Genomic DNA, 22,500 nt, shown 5'->3' on the forward strand with positions numbered 1-22,500 from the left:
CCTGGGTATTAAAAGAATAAAAGAAAACAGTGCGATGTGAACCAAAAGCCTAATTACGAAGGGGACTTTGCCCCTCAAACCCCCACCATATCTCTATATTCCCATAGCGGGCCACTACCTATTGACTCCTTTGCGTTTGCCAAGGAGGTCTCATTTATTGTGACCTATTTTTGCCATATCTGGCATTATTCTTTGGCTGTGCAGATTATTTAATGTATTAGTTGATATAATTATCTCCCCTTTGTGACAGTGTCCTTAGATTTTCCTTGACTGAGTGCAGTTATTATGTAAATATATACTACCAACAAATCCCCATTATGCACATTCTGGTGATAGGGGTTGCTGAACTCCTTTTTAATATATCACTTCAAAAAGTACCAGTCCATGCTTTTTGCTGTCAGAATATACATGTTGAGTTGTTTGTTAACCTTTGCCAGAGTACATTGAGAAGAGTCTTTGGTTATTGACATTTCATCACTAGCCTATAGGAATAGACCTGAGTTTGTGGGCCATCCATCACAGATCAGTGTGTTTGTAAAGTGGATCCGGACAAAACAATATAACTATACTGGTAAATACAAGAAAAGGCAAATTTTAAAAGTTGCTGTGGATGCTTTCTAAACATTTACCAGTACCTGAAATTTATGCTGACGGTTTCTATATATTTATAGTTTTTTAGTCTTTATAATGATTGTGTGTGTGTGTGTGTGTGTGTGTGTGTGTGTGTGTGTGTGTGTGTGTGTGTGTGTGTGTGTGTGTTTTGGAAGGGAATATGAAGTATACTTGAGAATTTGTATGGGAAAAACTAATAATAAAGAATATAAATAACAGAGTTTATGAACATCACACCAAAGCAACTTCTATGTGATATCCAGGAGCCTTTACTTCATACAACCCCAATTACACTCATACCTTAGTTATACAGACCTTCCTTTATTGGAAGCAGCAGACAAAATCTTGAGCAGCCTAATCAATCCGTGGATAGAGTTGTGGCTGCTTCCAACTATTAGAAGCGGCAGACAAACTCTTGAGCAGCCAAATCAATCAGTGAATAGAGCTGTTGCAACATTGGACACAAGCTGCTGCTTTGGGAGCTGACCTCTGGTTGGCAAGGCTGCCACTTTGATCACTGTAAGCTACACTTGGCTACATCAGTGTAACCACATGCATAGCATATTGCTTCATGGTTTTTCCCTCTTTTTATATGTGTGTTTTAAGTGGTTAAGTATTCGTCTTTTTCTAAAACCTTGGCATCTACAGGAAGAGTAGAAAAGCAGAAAAGGGTGACTTTAGTAACAGAGAAACAGAAAAAGTTGAAAGTGATGTGTTGGTAACTACCTATTTTATTTTTGCTGAAGAAATATAAGGGCAGTGGATTGACAGGCATCAAAATGGCTTCAGTTAATTAAAGAGGTTATTGAAAAATGTAACATTCCAGCTGTGGTTTGTACTGTAGTAGTAGTTACAGTTGATTGTAGTTAAAGTAGTTGATGTAGTTGTAAGAGTGGTAATAGTGATAAAAGAAACAGTAAGGAAAGCAGTAGAGGTAATAGAAATAGTAATCATAGTAGTAGCAATCATAGATGAAATGTTTTGCCAACAGAACATCATTCTATTTTAAATGCATAATTCCAGAACCGACTTCGGAAGTTACGATGTGCTTGACAACACAGGGGAAGTATCTCAGGCTCAGCCAGTCCCATCGCACATCGCATGTCCAGTGTATTTCGAGACTGGGGAACCTGCAGAAGGGCCAAGTGGGCCAGAATTAAAAGCTGAGTGGCAGGTGGACTCAATGAGGGAATCATGTCGGCTGGCAAGGCTGGTGATGAACACCGTTGCAGAAAATATTAAAGTAAGATTTTTTTTCTTCCTCTTCTTCTGTCAATATACCCATTTTTTATACATGTAGATTTATTTTTTCCTCTTTTTAACCTGTTCCATTCTTGAATAATTTTTCTTCTTTTTCCACTTTCTTTTCCTATTATCTTCATTGTCAAGTCTCTTCCTCACCTCTTTATTAAGTTTCTCTCTCTCATCTGATTATTAAGTTTCTCTCTCTCATCTGATTATAATTCTCCTTCTCAAAATGAAATTTGAAACATCGTAGTCATCAAAGAAAAAAAATATGTGATACAAATTTATTCCAAACTTTCTTTCAGAGTGGCATGACGACAGAAGATATCGACGTCCTCGTTCACAATAAAATCATCGAAAATGGAGCTTATCCCTCACCCCTAAACTACCATGGATTTCCAAAGAGTGTGTGCACAAGTGTCAATAACATCGCCTGCCATGGGATACCAGACGACAGGAAGTTGATAGATGGCGATATCATCTCAGTTGACATTACTGTTAGTCTTTTGCTTTTATGTCTAGCTTTATTGTTATTTCAGTAGTAATAGTATTAGCAGCAGGAGTAGTGATAACAGCCTTAATATTAGTTAGACCAGCCAAGAGGAATAATAGTAATAGCATTATATCTAGTGTTATTGTTTGTACGTGGATATTTAAAACCCTGTTTTGATTGTAGCAGTAGCACTGCTAACACTATTACTACATATTTACTTGTGTAACCATGAATGTAGTAGCTGTACTAAAAGCAATGATAGCAGTAGTAATTGCATTAACAGAAGTAATAGTAGTAGTAATTATAAAATATTCTTTACAGTTCATATACATGTACAAGTAGACTTTAACAAAAGATAAATAAAAACAGAAAAAACAGATTAATAATGAAGGACCAGGATTTTTGGAGACCATAATTTCAATTAATAAATCTGTGCCTTACATGGGAATTTGTTTTTGCTGAAATGTTGATATACGAATTGTTATGTAAAAGTTGCCATTTCTTTGTTATATCTGTTATCTCAGGTAATATTTGTGACAGCTGATATGTATAAGAAATACGATCACAAAGAAATAACAGGTTTATGCCACAACTATATTTATAGTGTTCAGCATATTTTGCAGAAGTTGTAATAGTCTAATAGTTTTAATAGTTACATTATATTCTAACTATAATTCATGGTTTTACATATTTTGATTAAAGTTGTGATATTCCAGGTTTTTTACAAAGGCTATCATGGAGACTGTTGTGAAACCTTCATCATCGGAGATGCAGACGAAGCCGGCCAACACTTAGTTGATGCTGCACGAAAATGTAGAGATGAAGCCATTGCGATATGTGGCCCTGGAGTCCCATTTGCAGCTATTGGTAATAATGGGATTTATTTTGGGATCCTTTTTATTATGTATTAAATCACATCCATGCTCATTATTAGGCACCTTTTATGTATAAACCAGGGAAATCCCTGTGCTTGTAGTTAAGCTGAATCACTAGACAGAGGCCATACGTCATTTAGCCACATACTGACAGGATTGGCTACAGCTAATCATTATCTGGCCCCTTATAGACATGGCTATATAGTCAACAGTTATAGATTTGGCTTTATGGGTTTCAAGAGAATATAGTGCTTTAAATTTTGTGTCCTCCTGGTATAAAAGAAGAATTTGAATGTTATTTCATGGGAGAAGAATCATTATAAGACTAAGTTGGCATGCTCTATGGGTTGTGTGTTTTATAATTATCTTTATCATTATCATTATCATCATCATCACTAGCTATTGTAATCCCTCACAATACCTTGCTTGTTATTGTGGCGGGCTTAGGAGATGGAAACTGAGGCCCAATGTACGAGATTGCCCCTACTTTGGACCACAGCCCTCATCTCAACTAATTTTGCATGGTCTTCTCCCTCTTTCCTCTTCTGTATCTTCTTCATCCCCTTCTTCTATCCAATTCATAACGTGTTAGAGCCATGCTGACAGGATGAAAGGCTGGTTTTTTGTCAGTCTTGAACGGCCTCCAGGAGCCATGGGCATGGTATTCCCTTGGTTATTCACCTAACCCTTACCAGTTATGGTAAGAACTGGTCAGACTGTGAAAGTGACCTACTTGCCTGCTTTGTTGATTATGATACAGTCAGTACAGTGCTACACTATTCCTCCCCGAGGTCATTGTAGGTCCCATACCAACATTGCCAAGATTAGCTTCTGTAGATACGACCTCCCTTATGAAGTTTATATTGGTGGAGTGTCTTACCATGTCCGACCATATCAGCCCCTTCCTCGGCAGTGTCAGAAATGTTGGCGTTTTGGCCACCCAGCCAAACACTGTTGCTCCACAGCCCGATGCCCAACCTGGTCATGACTGCTCAGTCATATACATGTGCCAACTGTGACAGCTCCCATAATGTATTTTATAGGAGTTGCCCTGCCTATAAACTTGAATGTGAGGTAGCAGTTCTCAGGTTAAAGCTAGGCCTCACTCTACACGAGGCCAGATGGGATGAAAACCGACGAGGTTTTTCTCCTTCTACTTATTCCAAAACTGTCCTTCACTCTGCTCGTCTCATCTTCTGTCCTAGTATCTCTTCCTACTACCTGGAACCATCCAACCTCTCCTCCCTCTCTCCCCCAGTCAAATACATTTTCCAGTCTAAATCCAGATACTCCATCTCTACCACTTCCTCAATACCAATCCTTCCTCCTTACTTAGCATGTCATACCAGGCAACCTAAACATTCCACTCCACCTTCTCTTACCTCATCCTCTCTTATACATTCCTCTTCCTCTACTCCTTAGATATCTATCCCCTCCTCTCCTCCTCACAAGAGAACTTTTTGTTTCTCAATTGTCTGCACCCAACTCCCTTCCATGAACTTTTGAAGACATTCAAAGCTTCCTAAAGATGACCCAAGGGAACACTCCGCTCCCTCACCCATCCTCCAATCCCTCTGATGCTACTCCCTTTACATTTAGAATATTTGCTGATATCCATCCTCCCCCTCAAGTTCCCCCCAACCCCCCTTCCTCCTTAAGTCTCCCAACACACCCAATATTCTCTACCTCTCCCACCTGAATGCTCACACAAATCCCTTCTGTCACAACAGTGACAGAAGGGATTCTTCAGACCCATCCTCTTCTGACACTCTTCCTGATACTTCACTACCTTCCCCAGTTACCCTTTCTCACCCCCCATATTCCTCCCCTCCTTCTCCAACAGCCACTTATGTTTTCCTTGAACAATGTCTCTATTCCTTCCTCAGTCACAGATAAACTGCAATTCACTCAGTTGCCCTACCCCCTTAACCTTTCCTTTTACTAATCTCTGCTCTACTTCATTTGCTCCCCTCTTTTCCCTTTTCACTGCCATACTGTTGATTGTTTCATAATGGCTCTTTTACCAGTTTAACTTAAAGAATGTTCCCATTCCTTCCCTAGTCCATTTCATCCAATCACCCTATGCCCTTAAACCTATCCTCTTTCACTAATCACCACTTTACTTCATTTGCTGCTCCTTTTTACCCTCTTCACTACTATGCTATCCTATAATGCTCTATAACCTTTGACATCTAACATATTTTACATAATCTTTGACTCATTTTTATCTTTTTCACCACAATACTTTACCATAGTGTTATATTGCCTTTGATGTCTAGTACATATATTTGTTTCAACCATTAACCATCAGTCATTTTAGATTAATGTGTACCAGGTGGAAATGAAAGACAAGTCTTTTTCAGAATATTCACAAAAAGTTTTTTTTACTGTTTACTTATTCTCACCCCCATTTCACTTTCTTTCAGGTCATAAAGTAGAACAAGTTGCCAGACGTGAGAGGGTCACTGTTGTTCCATGTTTTATTGGCCATGGTATTGGCACTTATTTTCATGGTCCCCCAGATATCTACCATTGCTGTAAGTACAGTACTTTGGCCTAATTTTGTTTATATATATATATATATATATATATATATATATATATATATATATATATATATATATATATATATATATATGTTATATATATTATATATTATATATATAATATATATAATAGCACTCCATTGTTTACCCATTATTTATATTGTAATTAACCTCTTGAGTAAGGACTATGTTTATTTGATATCATTGATAAACTGGAGTTAACTAATTTTTAAATACATCAGGTAGATGCCAGTTCGGTCTTGGTATCTGGGCTATCTCCCACATAAGTCCAGAGGAGCCTTATATTAGTGTATAAAGTCTGTCTTCTCCCTTAGGGATATTAGGCCATTAGTACCCTCTGGATTCAGTTTGTGGGTACTTGTAATACACACATTAATGCATTGAATCTGGTTGCATCACAGAAATCACAGTGCCGAATGGGTTATGTAAGTGGCTAATATCCAGGACATGTGTGAACACCCATGAGCAGTGACAAGACTCTTTTGCCTCCCCTTCGCAAAATTATTTTGCATAAACTTTTTTTAGCCATATTTGTACAGACTCCATATCATCTCTCTATGCAATAAATAACTCAATGCAAGAAAAAAATGTAACATTTAGTTATATGTGTGTTACATCTTATTTTCTTGTAATATAATGCCGAGCATGGAAATGGTGTTTTCCCTGGAGCCAGTGCACATTACATTCCACATTTGTTTATTGATGGGAATAATGCAAAAGCCCTCTTCTATGCATCAAATGAGTCAAATCACACTCCAAGAGGTTTGTGCACTTGTGTTGTCTTTTCAACCGATGATGGCATGTTCATGTCACCCGACCCAGATTTTTCCATAACAGGACTGTAATGTCACTTGGATCGTAGGGGTTAAACCACTAGTAATGGGAGCCCTAGACTCCATACCAAATCACATGTTAGGGTGCTTATGGCATCAGCTGCTCAAGGGGAAAATCAGAAGTGTTCTTATTCTTCGTGGTAATGGTAGGGACATTGTTATCATCTTCATTACATCCAAATTTGTTATTATTTAATTTACTAATATGATTACTTCCTATTTCCCGTTTTATCACCATTTCTTCTATACACCTCCCTTCCTTCCAGACAACAACTACCCAGGCACCATGGAAGCAGGAATGACCTTCACAGTAGAGCCCATAGTAGCTCAGGGTCAAGAGGATGTGTTGATCCTTGAAGACGGTTGGACGGCAGTCATGGTGGACAATGGTAGAGCAGCACAGTTTGAGCACACTGTCCTCATCACAGAAAGCGGCCATGAAATTCTCACAGCCGAGTTGTAAAAGAATGGGGGGAGAGAGAGGGAGAGAGGGCATGATGAGCGCTTTAGGGTTGGAATATTTGGGAAGGAATGCTATGGTGAATGAGTGTAGAATAGCACAGTCCAAGCACTTTGTATTCATCATAGGAGGCATTCAAAAAATTCTTATGCCAGAGGGTCACAGAAAGAGATAGAGAGATGGATAAGAGGGAAAACATTAGTTGAGGGGTTGTAATACTTTGGACAAAGACGAGAAGATTTGATTGGGTGCATTTTGCATTTTGTATTTATCTAAAAAAAAGAGTTCTCTAAATATATTCTGGCATCTTTCTCTTTCAGTAAAAATAAGTAGCTGTGTGCAGATGTACATAAAGAGTAAAGAATTGTTTTAATGATTGTGTATATTAACCCTACTCATTCAAAAAAAAAAAGAAAAAAAAAAACAAATTTCTCCATATTCTCATTTTAAGACTACCATTCCATATCATTTATGCAGTTAGATGAGAGCTTAGCCTACAACTGAGGATAAAGTTCAATAAATGTGAAGATATTCTGCAAGTATTTGGAAAATCACATTTTAACTAAAGAATGGGGAGTGCGTGCCCTGTCTTTTTCCATTCCTTCCTTGTTAATTTTATTATATGCTCACCTGTGTTACTATTAGTATATGCTCACCTGTGTTACTAAGAGAGCAAGATAGAGTGAAAGGGAAAGAGAGGGTGACGAATAAGACAGTGAAAGAAAAACATATAGAAATCAAAGAAGTAAAACTGCATGGATATTGGAAACATCATGTTTATTTTTATTTTTTTTGTAAAACAAACACAGATTCACTTTTGATTCATAATTTTATTATTAAAAGATACATTTAGTCATCACATATCTTGTGAGTTTACCATACTTCATGGACCCTGAGAGACAAAACATAGGTCCCTTCCAACAAAAAATAACAAAATCAAATGAAAATAGAAAAAAAATCAACTATCAACTTTTTTTTAACATTATGAGGTATAAAAAATAACTTATTCAAAATAGTTTTTTCTCTTTCTTTTTTTTTCTTTCATATGTCATGTTTGCTTAAAATGATAGTCCCTCCCTCATTTAGTGTGGATACATTCCATTGACACACAACTGAGTAACTTGGCCTAGCGTCAAGTACCCAGAGTTAATGGGAGCTCGGAAAAGTAACCCATAATATAGGAATTTCTTATCTAAAATAAAAAATCAACCGAAAAAAGTTTGAGATTTTTCAATTCACAAATCGATCATACATTTTTTATGCAAAGGGGGTAAACTTTCCTCGACAAAAGGCACTGAACAGTGTCCCTATGAAGACTGGAGAGATCACTTCTTAGAATATGAAAGATGGTGACTCTTCCAACCAGCTTTCAAATATGGGCTACTCTCCTAGCAGTGGAAAACTCAGTAATGAAAACCCCATTAATTATTATTATTATTATTATTTTTTAGATTCATTAAATGGACCAATAATCGAAAACTGGCCTAACAGCAACAGAGACGTTCTGGAGGGGGCAGATGATCTCTATGGCACAGTTCAATTTTGCAAACCCCCTCCCTTACACTCACAACAGATCACTGGGTGGTCAGGTCACATTACGGTAATGAGACATACGTTGAGTAACTTTTGTTTCGATGGGAGACTGTACTTCAAATAATAAATATAATTAAATAATTTTCTTAGGAGAACATGGATTAAAAAGTGATACTTCAGAATTTACATTGACTGCCTTTTTTTGCCATTCAGTATTGAAGAAGTATACTTAATGCCAGATTCCTTCACAGGGTGAATTTTGGATTTGGCTGTTGAAAGGAAAGCATTTTGGGATATTCATAAAAGCACCGCTGACCCCATTTGTAGCACAATGTGAAGCACGTACGGACACTGGGCTAAAACAATGTCTTCATGCTCCGGTGTCTGACAAGTCTGTGGTTTCTGTCACAATGTAACCACAAGCTTTTAATTAATTCTTTAGCTAATGAAGCCTGAAATCTTAAGCAGAGCAAATTGTCCAGCAAATTCTGTATAGTGATATTCCAGTAGTTCAACATCATTTGCATGTGAATATGACACATAACTAGCTGCTCACAAAAAGTGCTCTGCATACACATTTGCTGCTGCTTGAGACATTGTGCCTTCACCTTAAAAACTGTTTCAGCAGACAGGTTAAAGAAACTTAACAAATTCTCTCATGGTACTATAAAACTAATACTGCATATTTTTTGCATAAAATGCAATAAACAGTCTGTTAAGTCTATATAAAAAACTGCACCATTGATATGCACAAGCAATAATAGAGCTGTAGAATACTATGAGGACACACCCAATAGGATGTTTAAGAAGATTCCTGGAACCTGTGACTGCTTACTTGGAAGGGACACCACTGATAAGAAATAAACAAGTATTGCATGTATTGTACACAATAAAAACTAAACCTCAATATCGCTGCCGTATTTGTGGTATGAAAGCTATCTAGGTTATACAGCTACCTTCCACAGGGTGAAGCCTCGGCATAAGCTAGTTGTACTCTTAAAGGAAGTAGCAAAGACCTCCAAAAATTCTGGAACTGACCACAAGAAAAAAAGAGGGAGGGGGAGAGAGAGAAATAAACTAAAAGAGGAAAAACAAAAAAATAATTGCCTCTACTATCTGTTCCTGACCATTCTTCTACTATTTTTTTTTTCAGAGAGGGAAGAACTGGCATTTGTCTTCTTAACATGTAGCTGCCAAAGTACCAGTCTTGTTCCTTATGTCCCTGAAGTATATTCCAGAGGACAAAGGTGCCTTCATGCCAGTTCTTCCACAAGCTTACTTGGGTGTCAATACTAGGAGGGAAAATCACTGAAAGCTTGCTATCAAGCTCTGTCTGGTATGAGAGTGTTAGTTATCAAGTCCATTATTTTTCTCCCCTAAAAGAAATTATATCAAATAATAAATGTAATATTTCAAAAAGCTCTTGGATTGTCCAGAATATCTTGGTGGATATTAAAAAAAAGAAAAGAAAAGGAAAAGTTAATTATTGGGCAAATAATTTATTAAAGAAATTCTCACTGAGCCCCATTAATAAATGAGCCCTATCAATTAATAGTTTCATTTTATAATAATCACTTTATTTTCTCTAATGAAGATATATATATTACATTTTTAGACAGAAACTCGAGCACAAACCATCTTCCCCTAATAACAGCTTTTCCTTTAATATATTCCAGATAAGTAACACTCCCTTACACTCAAAATAAATATCACTAAACATTTATGCATTCCACCAGTTTCCCTTCCTTGTGAAAAGCTATTTTCAATGTGATTATTGATTGTTCACAATTGCCTTCTTGAAATACGATGGAGCAGGGGGACAACTAGTAAAGAATTATGCATCTTTGACTTATTGCAAACCCATAATGTTGGATTAACAGAATTCTGCATCACCACACTGCTGAAGTACTGTTTTGTAGATAGCAAGTCAGCCTGTATTTTTTCATTTTATTTAGCTTTATCATAAAAAAGTCATAATCAATAATTATAATAAAGATAAAATTATATCAGTTATCTAGGCTGATAAACTCCCTGAAAATCTCAACAACCTATGGGACAATAGTAGTAAGTACATGGCAAAAATATACACACAAACCATACTTCATACCACTGCAACAGTAGAAAATGAGAAAAGCTTGTAAAAAAAATCACACTTGAGATCACATATTTTGAGAATGAGTTTCCTTATGAAGGGCATTAACCACGCTCGTTAGGTCGTCTAAATTACTCTAATAGGATCCTATATAAAACATTTACACCTACTGAAACATAGGTACACCACAGGGTTTTTAAGTATTAAAAAGTCTTCGAATGACTTTGACAATCACATGGGGAAATCCTGCCCTTTCCCATTCTAAGAAGCCCCCTTTCAAGATGAGCCACGCATCCCATGGCCTCTTTTTCACAAGTTGCCCCAACACTGTGGGAGACAAGAACGCACCTCCATCTCTAGCAGCTCGGAGCAAATTGTGTGGGGAAAAAAAAAATGAAAAGAAAGAAAAAATGGCTGAGACTGTGAGTCATCTTGACAGAGGTTTAGTAATTGCAAACGTGTCACTTGTTACTGAGCAATCATACCCTGGCTATATACAGTCCAGAAGTAGAGGTGGATTGAGACTAGATTCAACATTAAGATGCTAGAAAAAAATATATAAAACAAAACAAAAAAATAAAGATGATACTAATTAAATAAAGGGGGATGGGGGGAAATTGATAAAAAGAAAAGTTTAAACGTTCAATAATAGGCTAAAATGTTGGGCACTGAAGTTTTTTCCAAGAAATAAATAAGCAGATTATATTTATCAAGCATCATGATATCATTTACATGAAATCTTGATGGATAAATACCGATTTTCTTCTCCATAAACTCAAAACTTTTTACACATCCATTCTATTTGTGCTATATTAAAGAACTGCAAGGTATAAGAGCCAAGATGGTAATGATAAAAAAAGATTCATACATCAATTCAAGACAAAAATAAAAATAAAATAACAATCATCTCTCCAGAAACATGTAAAGAGGAGATAAGGGAGCCTAATAGTAGTTATGCGAGTTTCTTGGTTGACTCCCAGAATGCCCATATGGCTGAGAATGGTTATGCCGACTGGAGTACTCCTGTCCGTAGTGGTCGTTCAGAGGCTGCAATCGGGGACTGTAATCTCTGGATGTCCTGTGATCACTTAGGTTTTCGATACTGGAAGCGCCTTCACTCCTTCGCCACTCGACACCACTGTTGTGGTTCCAAGTTCTGTTCTCATGGTTGGCATGTTGCAATGAATTTTCCTCTCCTTCGCTCTGGTGATGCGAGTGAATTGTCCACACAGAGTTATTCCGGTCGCACCAGTCATTCTTGTCCATCCGGTCCTGCCGGTCACCTCTCTCACTTCTATCCGCCCTCTCACCACGGTCCCCTCCTTCCACCCTGTCTCCTCTGTTATCACTTTTTTCTCGTCTTCTCTTCTTACTACTGCGTTCCTCAATCTGCTTTTTGTATCTTTTGTCCTTGAGCACATCCTGGAGCACAACCTTCACCTCCTTCAGCCCATGTCCCTCTTGGTCTCCATCCTCCTCCTCCTCCTCTTCCTCCTCTTCAAATGGCCTTCTGGGCACCTCCTCCAGTTGTTCCTCTTCCTCCTCCTCATCCTCCTCATTCTGTTCCACTCGATACTCTCGCTTTCTCTCTTCACCCACACTATAATATGCCCCTGAACCTTCCTGTTTCTTAAGTGTTAATTTAAGACCAATCCCTCTTTCCTCTGTTCTTATGCGCAAGGGAGGGACTATTGCCCTATCATCCGATTTTAATTTGATTTTAAGCTTTTTTGGTGGTCTGTCCTCTTTCTCCCTATCCCTTCCTCTTTCTTTATCTCTCTCTTTTACTTTATCAGATTTTCTTCTATCTCTATCCGTTCTTTCTTTTCTCTTATCTTTGTCTGTCCTATCAGTACCTATTTTTGATACTGGAGAATGCACTTGCCTGAAGGAATCTTTTGCATTCTCCTCGTATTGGGGAGATTTCACCTTTTTTGCACTGTCACTTTGGGTTCGGTGCATCTCTGGCGACTGAGAATGAACCGGAATTCTGTCTAGAACAGTTGCCTCAGAGTTCGTCCATGTATCGTACTCTAGCAATGCAGCCTGGCTTTTCACAGGACTGTTCTGTCTACTTGTACACACCACTTCACTATCACAAATCACTAACTCCTGTTCTTGCTCCAGCTCCTGTTTTGAATCTCTTTCACTTGACACATCCAAATCACATGTTTTGCTGTTGCAGTTAACATTCGCTGCAGTTGGCTTGTCCTCCTCCTCTTCCTCTTCTGCCTTGTCTTGTTCCTCCTCCTCTTCCTCCATGAAGATCTGAAGTTGGGAATCTCCTTCCAGACCATCATCGAACTCCTCCATTTCCGACTTCTCTTCCTTCAACTCACCGTGCGTTGATTCTTGCTTAACCTCACTCTTTACCTCCTCATCAACTTCCTCTTTCGCCGCTTCTTCTACCGCTTCCTCCTCCTCCACTTCTACCTTTGGCTCTTCCCCTTCCCTATCTCCCTCTTCCTTCACTTCCTCTTCTTCCTCCTCTTCCTCTTCCTCCTCCTCCTCCTTTATCCAAGGCTCAAATGTATATATCTTCTCGTCATCCCACTCAAGCTCCCATGGATACGGGGGATCAGGTGGTAAAGTTTCACCAGTGATCCAGTGCTCAGGTGCTGATGGTAGGTCTAAATCTGAAAGAGAAATCTACATCAGAACTACAGGTCATACGAGCTGAAGCTTCACTTGAGCACTACTTTGACGTGAATTGTAACACTGTGTCAAAAAATAATATCTCTAACCATAGAAAAATAACTAATTTCATATACTAACTCTTCCCATTTTGGACATCGGTTTTATCCCTCTCGATGTTTATTTTTTCTTCTTGTACAAACATGCGGTAGAGCATCACCATCTCCGAGGAGGCATGTCGCCTCTGCAAATGAGAAAGAGGTTTTGAGAAATGAAAGTCAAAATTAACAAAACATATAAATAAAATAAAGCCATACAATAAGGCTACTGACTTTATCAAACATTTAGCAATGCTTTTGTAAATAACTGCATCAAAATATAATAACATTTCTTACCATACTGTCTTTTATAAGGAGTGATTGGTATTTGTATTTCATATTATTATACTTCTTGAGAAGACTCTCTGCCTGAACTTCAAACTGGGCATCAGACTCGGGCAGATCCCTTGGAGTGGGACCATGATCGCTGTACACATGGTAACGGATGAGCCGCTTACAAGCATCAATTTTATTCTTGAACGGATTACGGTAATCTGGGTTCAAGGCGCCATTTTGATCAGTTTTCAGCTGATGTTCGAACCTGTTTGTGTGAATAGTCTTGCATTATAAATGTCCTTTTTTTCAGTGTAGGCCATAAACCCAACAATAAAAAAAAATCTAAACTGAAGACAAATATTGAGTATACGTCATAATCAGAAACTTTTTAAAATAAAATAAAATAAAATAATTAATCTTACAGCTGATCCTTGGTAATACTGAAGGCTGGTGATGGAGCAGGTGCCTTGGAATGGCTCTGGCAGTGCTGGTCCTGAGTCCCCATGGTCACGGTGACACAGGAGGTTGCAGCTGTGACTGGGGTCTGCACCACCACGCTCGTTGTCACTAGCGCCTTTGGGGACGGTCCCGAGGGGGTGGGGTGGGGAGCAGGCGGGGTGACCGAAGACACTGGGGAGCACTGGGGTGGGGTGGTTTTTACAGAGTAGCTCAGGCTGTTGTTTGTGGTGCAGCTGGAGATTGTGGTGGATGTGGTGGGCACAGTGGGTGAGGGAACTGAGGTGGCAATGGTGGGCATGCTTGCACCTGGGCTGGCACTCACTCTACTCTGTCCAGAACTCGCTGTCACCTGTGCCACAGAGGGAAAAGATTGGTAAGATATTATTCTTGGAGGTCAAGAGTTTAAAAGGCTAATAAACAATTTTTCTTCTATGCAACTATGGTGTTTATCACAAAGTAATGGAATACATAAATAACAACTAGTGTACTTATTGACAATTACTTTCCCATTTTTCCTTGATATCCTAAAACACCTCACACTTATGATACACCAAAATTCAAACCAAACAACCCGTTTTACACTGTCCCCTCAAAGAGCTAGCTTTTTACACTACCTGTCCGCTTGGAGACACATGTGGAGTTGTAGTCGTCTGCACCCCGGGGGATGTCACGACTCCTGAAGGGGGCGTTGGGATGGTCTCCTTCCATCTCTGCAAACCTTGCTTATTCTGTTCCGTTCTCTGCTGACCCTGTGTCATCCATAAATATATTATCATAAATGATGAATGAACAAATATATACATAACACATACAGAAATCCCATATTGCCAAATAAAGAAGATAATTGGCTATCATTCTTCAACCTCCACTGAATGAACTATTTCTGATAATTCCAACCTGTAAGACGGTGTTTTGCCCCCAAAATAGATGGTAATAACTAAGAAAAAAAAACTATATGTACTGGCTGAACCTAATAGGACACAATCATAAACAAAAACAAAAAGTTCTGTTGCCCTCATCCAAAGCTTCAATGACTGAGGTCAACAGACATTCAATTTTTCTTACCTGTGGTAAATGCTTGATATGCTGTTTGAATGGAGTAAATGTGATGATTTTGTGTCCCACAGGATGAGAGTATCTTACTGGCGTGGGCTGGCTGGGTGCGGGAGCCTGAGGAAGTAAAAATCATTAGTCTGGATTTCAAAACTTACTAAGCATATTTAGAAAGATGCAGGATATTTTTTCTCTTGTTTTTTGTTTCTACAAAATCTATTCTTCTACACTTTCAAAGAGGATCAAATTGCCCCTGTCTAACTTTCAAATATTTTCATTTCAAAATGCGGGTGGAAGAGTGAGAGTGAGTGCGAGTATGTGTGCACATATAAAAGGACTTCTGACACTCCTGAAATATGCAAGAGAACATTGGCCTACATACTATATGAGGCTGCTGAGTGGTGGTTGTGACTGTTACATGCTTTCCAGTGGCCATGATTTTTTTGTATTCTGCATAGAGCTGCTGTAGAGATGCCTGGTCCTGGTCAGACTTCTTGTTTTGGAGTGACTGAATCTGAGAGTGCACTTTTTTGAGTGCCTGGATGGGGAAAAAAAATCATAACATTAATAATGGAATCCGAGGCTGATAAAGACAGTGTTAAATCAAATAAATTAATGATCAGACTCATAGAATCTAAGAAATTACTGTACATTAATTGAAATTAATCCAAAATCCCACAATTCAGATATACATTTTAGAGAAGTACATGTATATCTATCTAACCCAACATGAAATAAACAGAGAAATATTTCTTAGTGACTGTTTCGCCCAATCATCTACAGATCTCGGCCTCAGTTCATCCGCTGTGACAGTGACATACCAGTACCTCGACCTGGTGCACTGAAGAGCTCTCTGGGACATCAAACATCATCACCTGTTGTGCCTTTCACACTGATAAAAACTTTCACCCAAACACACTCCCAGACCCTTAAGGACTCCCTTATCTCTATCTCTTTATCTTCTCTTAAGGGGAGAAAAACGATATCAGTCAGGCTTGATACTTAATTTCTAAAGTACTCATTGCCCTCTTCATTACTTTCGTGGCTGTGATTACCTCTGTGCATTAGTAATAAAATAATCATCAAATCATACACCTAAAAAAGGATTACGAGGAATACTCAGATTTCTTATCTCAACTTTATGCAAACTGTCAAATAATCACGCTGTCAACATAAAAGAGCCTTAATGCCAACTCACACTGGAAAATGGTATGCAAAAACACATAATCTGACTGAAAATTGACACACCACAAAGACATAAGGGATAGATATGGGACAGGCAAACAGACAGACACACTCAACTTAATCACTCTCTCTCTCTTATTCACACATTCAGGCATGAAAACACTATCAATAATGGAAAAAAGTAAACTAGAATATATCACTTGCATATCTTAATTACTCCCAAGTAAAATCAACAGTCTTATAGCATAATAACCTTAAAGAAGTACTATTAGAAGCAACAAATGGTATTTCTGTCTTACCTCCTGGTTATGTGGCGAAAGAATGAGGTGTTTGATTTGTTTAATCTGCGGTTTCTGGCCACCAATCACGACCCCTGGAGTGTGTTGCACTGCCGTACTGGTGGATGTAATGGTGGAAGTGGTGGTAGTTACTTGCGATTGTGATGTGACAGTGATTGTTGACGTAACTGTGACCATGGTGGCTGGCTGAGTTACTGATGACAGACTAGAGGCAACCGTGGATGCGCTTTCTGTGAGACCTACCATCTCTCCCACTGGTAATGATGTTCTCTGGGATGTGCTATTGCTCAAGTTGAGGGCTGGCGTCTTGAGGCTGGAACCACTTAGGCCATTGGGCAGCGCTGCCAGGGGCATCGACTGCTGGTTTGTCCCACTGGTGGAGTTAGCAGTGCCCGCTTTCAGTCTCTCCTGTAAACTCTGTTTCCCTATTATCTGGGTTGATGTCATTGGTGGAATGGAGTCAGTCTCCTTATCTTTTCTCTTCTTTTTATTTGATTTTGATTTGTTTTTACTGGAGTCTATGAGATTTTGACCTTTCTGAAGCGATGCAACATATTCATTCTGGAAGCTCGGAGGCTTACTGTTACTCTCAATGTTTTTAGTTACAAATGCACCTGTATTACTGGTGTGACTAGGAACATTATCTTGCAGCAAAGTATTTACAATCTGGGGATGGTTTTGTGACATTGGCACATTTTCTGAATTAGTTTGTGTAACACTAGTTTGTGGAATGAGTGCCGAGTTGGTAACAAAGGGTTTGTGGCTTATAATAGCACCAGACACAACACTGTTTGTAGCACTAGAAGACACAATCACAGCAGAACTCTGAGGCACTTGGCTAGCTTGACTGGGCACCAGTATACTAAGAGGAGCCGGCGAGGAAAAAGTTGTACCAGTTGACACTCCACCTTCAGGTACGCTCATCACACCTCCTACACTGACTACTGTGAGCATAGACCCACCACCGTCGGTTGAAACTTGCACAGGAACACTGGACTGTTCTCCACTGGCACTGGAGAGCCCCTGTTGCCCCGACAGGAGTGATGGCAGGAGAGGCTGTCCAGGGGTGAAAGTTTTCTCTGAGGCAGGCAAGTGTAGTGTCTGCAACAGATGTGTGTTCTGGGCCACCTGCGAGATATCCCCTCCAGTCTGGGTCTTGGCTGGCAACTGTGTCACCTTTGGCACAGCTTGCTGCAACTGTAATGGCCGCGTCTTTGAAGTCCCACCTGGCCCATGAACGACAACATTGGTTGTCACCTGTGTTGGGGTAGTGAGCAACTGGGTGAAGGAAGGCAGGGATCCCACAGTGGGAAGAGCATTGGCTCCAATCATCCCAGAACCTCCAGTTCCAGCCATCACCGTGGGCATGCCACTATTCATCACATTCACCACACCACCTCCACTGCCCATGCCTGCCACAGATGACACTCCAACACCCGCCCCTCCAATCACTTGCATCTGATGCTGACAGGTTGGTATCACCAAACCACCAACCTTGTTGGAGAAAAAGAAGATGATAAGCAAAAATCAACACTGCATTCCATTACATTTCAAAGACATGATGAAATGAAGGATTTAAAAAAATATATTATTGGTTTAGTGTTATCCATGGATAAAAAAAAGTTCATAGAAAACTCACCTGTGAAATCGCTGGTGTTGATGGAAGAGTCAATTGAGGTTTGGCGAGATCAGACCCCAAGATAACCTTGCCACTAGGATCCAAAGTCAAGCACATACCACCTTGCACATTGGCCACAGATGTCATCAGCCCACTTGTCGTTGAACCTGTTACAACCGTTCCTGTTGGAAGTGAACTGGACATGCCCACCAAAGTGGGCGTCTGAGATGATCCCACTACAACATGGCTGGTACTTTCAGAGGGAGTAAAAGTCGTGCTGGATTCAGATCTAGGTACATTAGCAGACACAGGAGCTGTTGTAACAACTGCCTGTGCCACAGCTGCTGGGGCTACAGGAGTAGTTGTCGTCTGGCCACCTTCTAACCCCTCGCTTCCAAGCCCTATTTCATTTTCATCAAACAGCATCATGTCACCCATAATGCCAGTTTCTTTTAAAATATCATTCAGGTTGATTGAACTCCCTTTATTCTTCAATTTTTCATCTTTGGGCTCCTTCTCTTTCTTTTTCTTCTTGGACTTTTTCTTAGTATTTTTATTGGGGTCACTCACAGTTTGGTGTGTCCCAACCTCAGCAGCTGTCACAATGGAGGCAGGTGCCACATTTTCTTCTATCACAGTTTGCTTAGTGGTGGTTATCACAGATGGGAGGGAGGAGGGTAAAGATGAAGCCAGCTGGAGAGGTGCTCCTGGAACAGACACATGCAACTGTTGTCCACTCCCCGGCATTTGTATATGACCCATGCTCACCACCGGAGCCATATTTGCCGTCGCCACAGAGGAAGGGGCAAGCTGAAGGGGCCCTGAGGCCACTTGTGGTGCCAGGGTTCTCATTGTAGCACCCCCAGCTGCTATTAGACCCTGTAGGTTTACTGTCTGGCCTGCTGGCACGGCTACAAACGTGGGACCATTTGGGGTCTGGATTTGCTGAAGCTGTAGTGGTGCTTGGGGCGCAACCAATCTGATGATAGGCTGGGGTCCCCGTGCAGCACCTTGTGCTCCTATCACGCCAGGGGCAATATTCTGGGGGATAACAAAAGCTGGACCACCCTGACCACTGCCTGGGAAAACAACCGTCTGGGGCTGGCTGGCTTTAGCTCCAGCACTCACCAACTGAGGCTGACCTGGCATTGGCACTAGCAGGGCCTGCCCAGGTGCCCCTGCACCAGAATGTCCAGATGGTCTGACCAGAAGGACACCATTGGGTTGTTGGATGAGTAGAGGTTGCTGAAGACTTGACTGTAGGAGGGAAGGGTTGATGACAAACCCTCCAAGGCCTTGCTGACTGGCAACCATTGTGGTGGCCTGCTGACCCCCTGCCCCAATGACAATTGGCTGTTGGGTGCCAGGCGTGACAGGACGACTGCCAATGAGGGCTTTCCCCGGAGGCGCAGGAGGAGGCTGGCCAACCACTGGTTGTTGTGGGGGCTTGGGCAACAACTGTGGTTGTTTGGGTTGTATTGGTTTATGAGAAGGTGTAACAAGAGGTTGCCTTGGTTGGGTTGGCTGTGGTGATGAAACTATCTGGATTAGCTGCCCTCCTGAAACCACCTGCTTCACACCAGCTGTGGCTTGCTGTACAGCTGGCTGTGGTAACACCATTCCATTAGACCCAACCACTTGTGGTAGAGGAGGCAACTGTGGCACTAAGCCCTGCACCATTCCAACGTTACCCATTACACCCTGAACCACACCAGCTGTTGGCTGCTGTTGTGGCAGTTGGCTGATACTGCTGTGTGTCTGAGGTGTTGGGGTGGCAGCTGGGGAGGGAGTTGGCGGAGCAGGGGACCTCATGGCACTGACATTGTTGTGTGGAGATGGCGCAGGAGATCGCGTGCTATATGGGACAGGACTTGGTACTGCTGGATGGGGCGATGGGGTTGTTGGATGATAGGATGATGGACTGGGCGAGGTGCGCGGTAATGCTGTTCCAGGTGACTTGCTGGGAACGGAGAACGGAGAGGCTGCTGGTGTGGGAGGCTGCCCTGATTGCTGTAGTGTTACGGTATGTGTTTGTTGTTGTTGCTGTTGCTGCTGCTGAATAGCTGGGCTGCTGGGCGTTACATAGAGAGGTGCTGGAGCCCCACCAAGGCCAGTCACGCCAGTGCTGACCATTTGGGCTGTGGTAGTGATCAGCTGACTACTGTTAATCACTTGCCCACCCTGGATGAGCTGGCCACCCTGTAACACCTGGCTGCCCTGTATGACTGGACCTCCTTGTAAAAGCTGACCCCCATGCAACATGTGTGCCCCATGAAGCACCTGTCCCCCCTGCAGAACCTGGCCATTGTGCAACACCTGCCCACCTGGAAGAAGTTGGCTAGTTGGCATGACCTGTGTGGATCCAGGTGCCTGCAGAAGCTGGGTGCCCTGTAGGAGTTGTGGCGAGGCGGACGTTATAATCTGGCCCCCTGATGTGATTACCTGGTTGGGGCCCCCCACCAACTGGACTCCGCTTGACATAACCTGGGACGTAGCTTGAGCAGCAGCTTGCGAAATGACCTGAGGAGGAGGCTGGGGCGTGGTTGGGAGACTCCCCTGACTATTCTTTGTTGCAGGGGAGATCTGAGGCCTGACTGCGACTGGACGTGGAGAGGGTTGGACTGGAAGCTGTGGCTGCGGCTGGGGCTGCTGTGCTTGTGGTATGGAGGGCAGACGAGAAGCTGTTGTGGTGAGTATTGTCGGGGGCAAGCTATGGCCCACTGCTCCGACATTTGCTTGGTGGTGTGGCTGCGAGAGAAGCTGGCCCTGCGGCTGTGGCTGGGAGGGGAATGCAGCAGGGGAGGCCAGGAGCTGTTGTAGGGTGGGGGGGTCATTCTCCCGGCTCCCGTCCCCCCCATTGGTGTTTGGGGCCCCCGCCACATGGGGAGCCCCAGATGACTGAATGGCTACATTTTGCTGCTGCTGATGGGCATGTTGCTGATGCTGGGGATGGGGAGCTTGCTGGTGTGGCTGGGGCTGGGGTGGCTGCTGCGGCTGGGGTGGCTGAGGCGGCGGCTGCTGTGGCTGTTGTGGCTGCGGTTGCTGATGTTGCTGTTGTTGCTGCTGAGGAAGAGGTGCCCCCTGTGGTGCAGCAGGGAGTGTAGGGGAAGGTAAGACTTGCTGTAACACATGGGTGGGCACCTGCGAGTGGTTGAGGGGGTGGCTGCCCCCCCGCACTTGACCAAGGAACTGGCCATCTAAGACGAGGTTGTCCAGGCAACTGCTGACTAGCCCGGAGTCCGTTGAGGAGGTCACATTGTCGAAGCGAGGAGAGTCTAAGCCCTGCCAGAGGAGACCACCGTCAGTGGGAAAACTCTGCCGTCAAACAAAAAATTTGCAATAAGATTAATCAAGACACAGAAAAAATAAAACAAAACTCATAATTGCCACACACGGCCATGGACAGATAGATAATTTCATCATATCTGTTAGAACAAAAAATTATAAATCACAAAAAAATTAATCACCATAAACAAAACCAATCAATCAAATATAGAAGGAAAGAAAGAAAGGAAAAAAAAAATATTTCAAACAAATTGGTGCTGTATTACAAAAATACCCATTTGCTAGGCATAATCTGTAATTTTTGTTGATTCCTTTTCTTCTCTTTTATCAAATTAGCTTTGTTCTGTGAGTTTTATTCATGTACAAACGGCTCCACAATTGCCCAGTCCACAAGGAGTCAACTGGCAGGTCCTTAGTGACCTTACCTGCTTTCTTTTTCTTCTAATTCTATCAATACTGATACTGTTATTATCATCTTAGACATTATCATTATTATCAGATGCCCTAAAAAGAAAAGAAAAAAAAAAAAAAAACTTTCCTTAAGTCGCAGAAAGGAGAACACGAGTGACTAATGACTGACTTGGTGACTAAGCCTTGGGGAGCAATGCATGTGCAAACACAATTAAAAGACTAAATTAAAAAGAGATATGGCACATATATAAATGCCATCCCCAGCAGAATGGGATAACCAATCGCTACAGATTTATGTTCTTTCCCCTGTAGTTCTTTTGTGGCTCCATGTGCGCTCAGCCACCAAAGGGTCCCTAGTGATCGCACCTGATTTCCCCCTTCCTCGAAATAGCAGGTAAATGTGCTTTTCCTCTATTACTATTAATCAATACTGTTATCATACTTATTGGTTGATCAAAACATTAAAAACATG

General features: G+C 41.4%; 2 protein-coding genes across 8 annotated transcripts in view; one reads left to right on the plus strand and one right to left on the minus strand.

Moving 5' to 3' along the window:
- The window catches only part of LOC113817107 (methionine aminopeptidase 1D, mitochondrial), an 8,155-nt gene extending 697 nt beyond the window's left edge, over window positions 1-7,458 (plus strand). For both annotated transcript variants that reach the window (XM_070119638.1, XM_070119637.1), the window contains 5 exons: window positions 1,636-1,855; window positions 2,163-2,354; window positions 3,067-3,217; window positions 5,652-5,762; window positions 6,892-7,458. In XM_070119638.1, coding sequence (XP_069975739.1) covers window positions 1,636-1,855; window positions 2,163-2,354; window positions 3,067-3,217; window positions 5,652-5,762; window positions 6,892-7,088 — 871 coding nt within the window. In that variant the 3' untranslated portion in view covers window positions 7,089-7,458. The remainder of the gene's footprint in view (window positions 1-1,635; window positions 1,856-2,162; window positions 2,355-3,066; window positions 3,218-5,651; window positions 5,763-6,891) is intronic.
- Window positions 7,459-7,895: 437 nt separating this feature from the next.
- LOC113817092 (mucin-2) overlaps window positions 7,896-22,500 on the minus strand; it is a 103,592-nt gene continuing 88,987 nt past the window's right edge. For 3 of the 6 annotated variants that reach the window (XM_070119632.1, XM_070119633.1, XM_027369091.2), the window contains 9 exons: window positions 18,354-21,647; window positions 16,715-18,208; window positions 15,613-15,768; window positions 15,243-15,347; window positions 14,792-14,926; window positions 14,141-14,526; window positions 13,740-13,983; window positions 13,486-13,588; window positions 7,896-13,346 (listed from right to left, as the gene is read on the minus strand). In XM_070119632.1, coding sequence (XP_069975733.1) covers window positions 11,653-13,346; window positions 13,486-13,588; window positions 13,740-13,983; window positions 14,141-14,526; window positions 14,792-14,926; window positions 15,243-15,347; window positions 15,613-15,768; window positions 16,715-18,208; window positions 18,354-21,647 — 7,611 coding nt within the window. In that variant the 3' untranslated portion in view covers window positions 7,896-11,652. The remainder of the gene's footprint in view (window positions 13,347-13,485; window positions 13,589-13,739; window positions 13,984-14,140; window positions 14,527-14,791; window positions 14,927-15,242; window positions 15,348-15,612; window positions 15,769-16,714; window positions 18,209-18,353; window positions 21,648-22,500) is intronic. The other 3 variants (XM_070119634.1, XM_070119636.1, XM_027369092.2) reach the window with 1 other exon arrangement.

Source organism: Penaeus vannamei, unplaced genomic scaffold, assembly GCF_042767895.1.
Source record: "Penaeus vannamei isolate JL-2024 unplaced genomic scaffold, ASM4276789v1 unanchor436, whole genome shotgun sequence".
Taxonomy (NCBI): domain Eukaryota; kingdom Metazoa; phylum Arthropoda; class Malacostraca; order Decapoda; family Penaeidae; genus Penaeus; species Penaeus vannamei.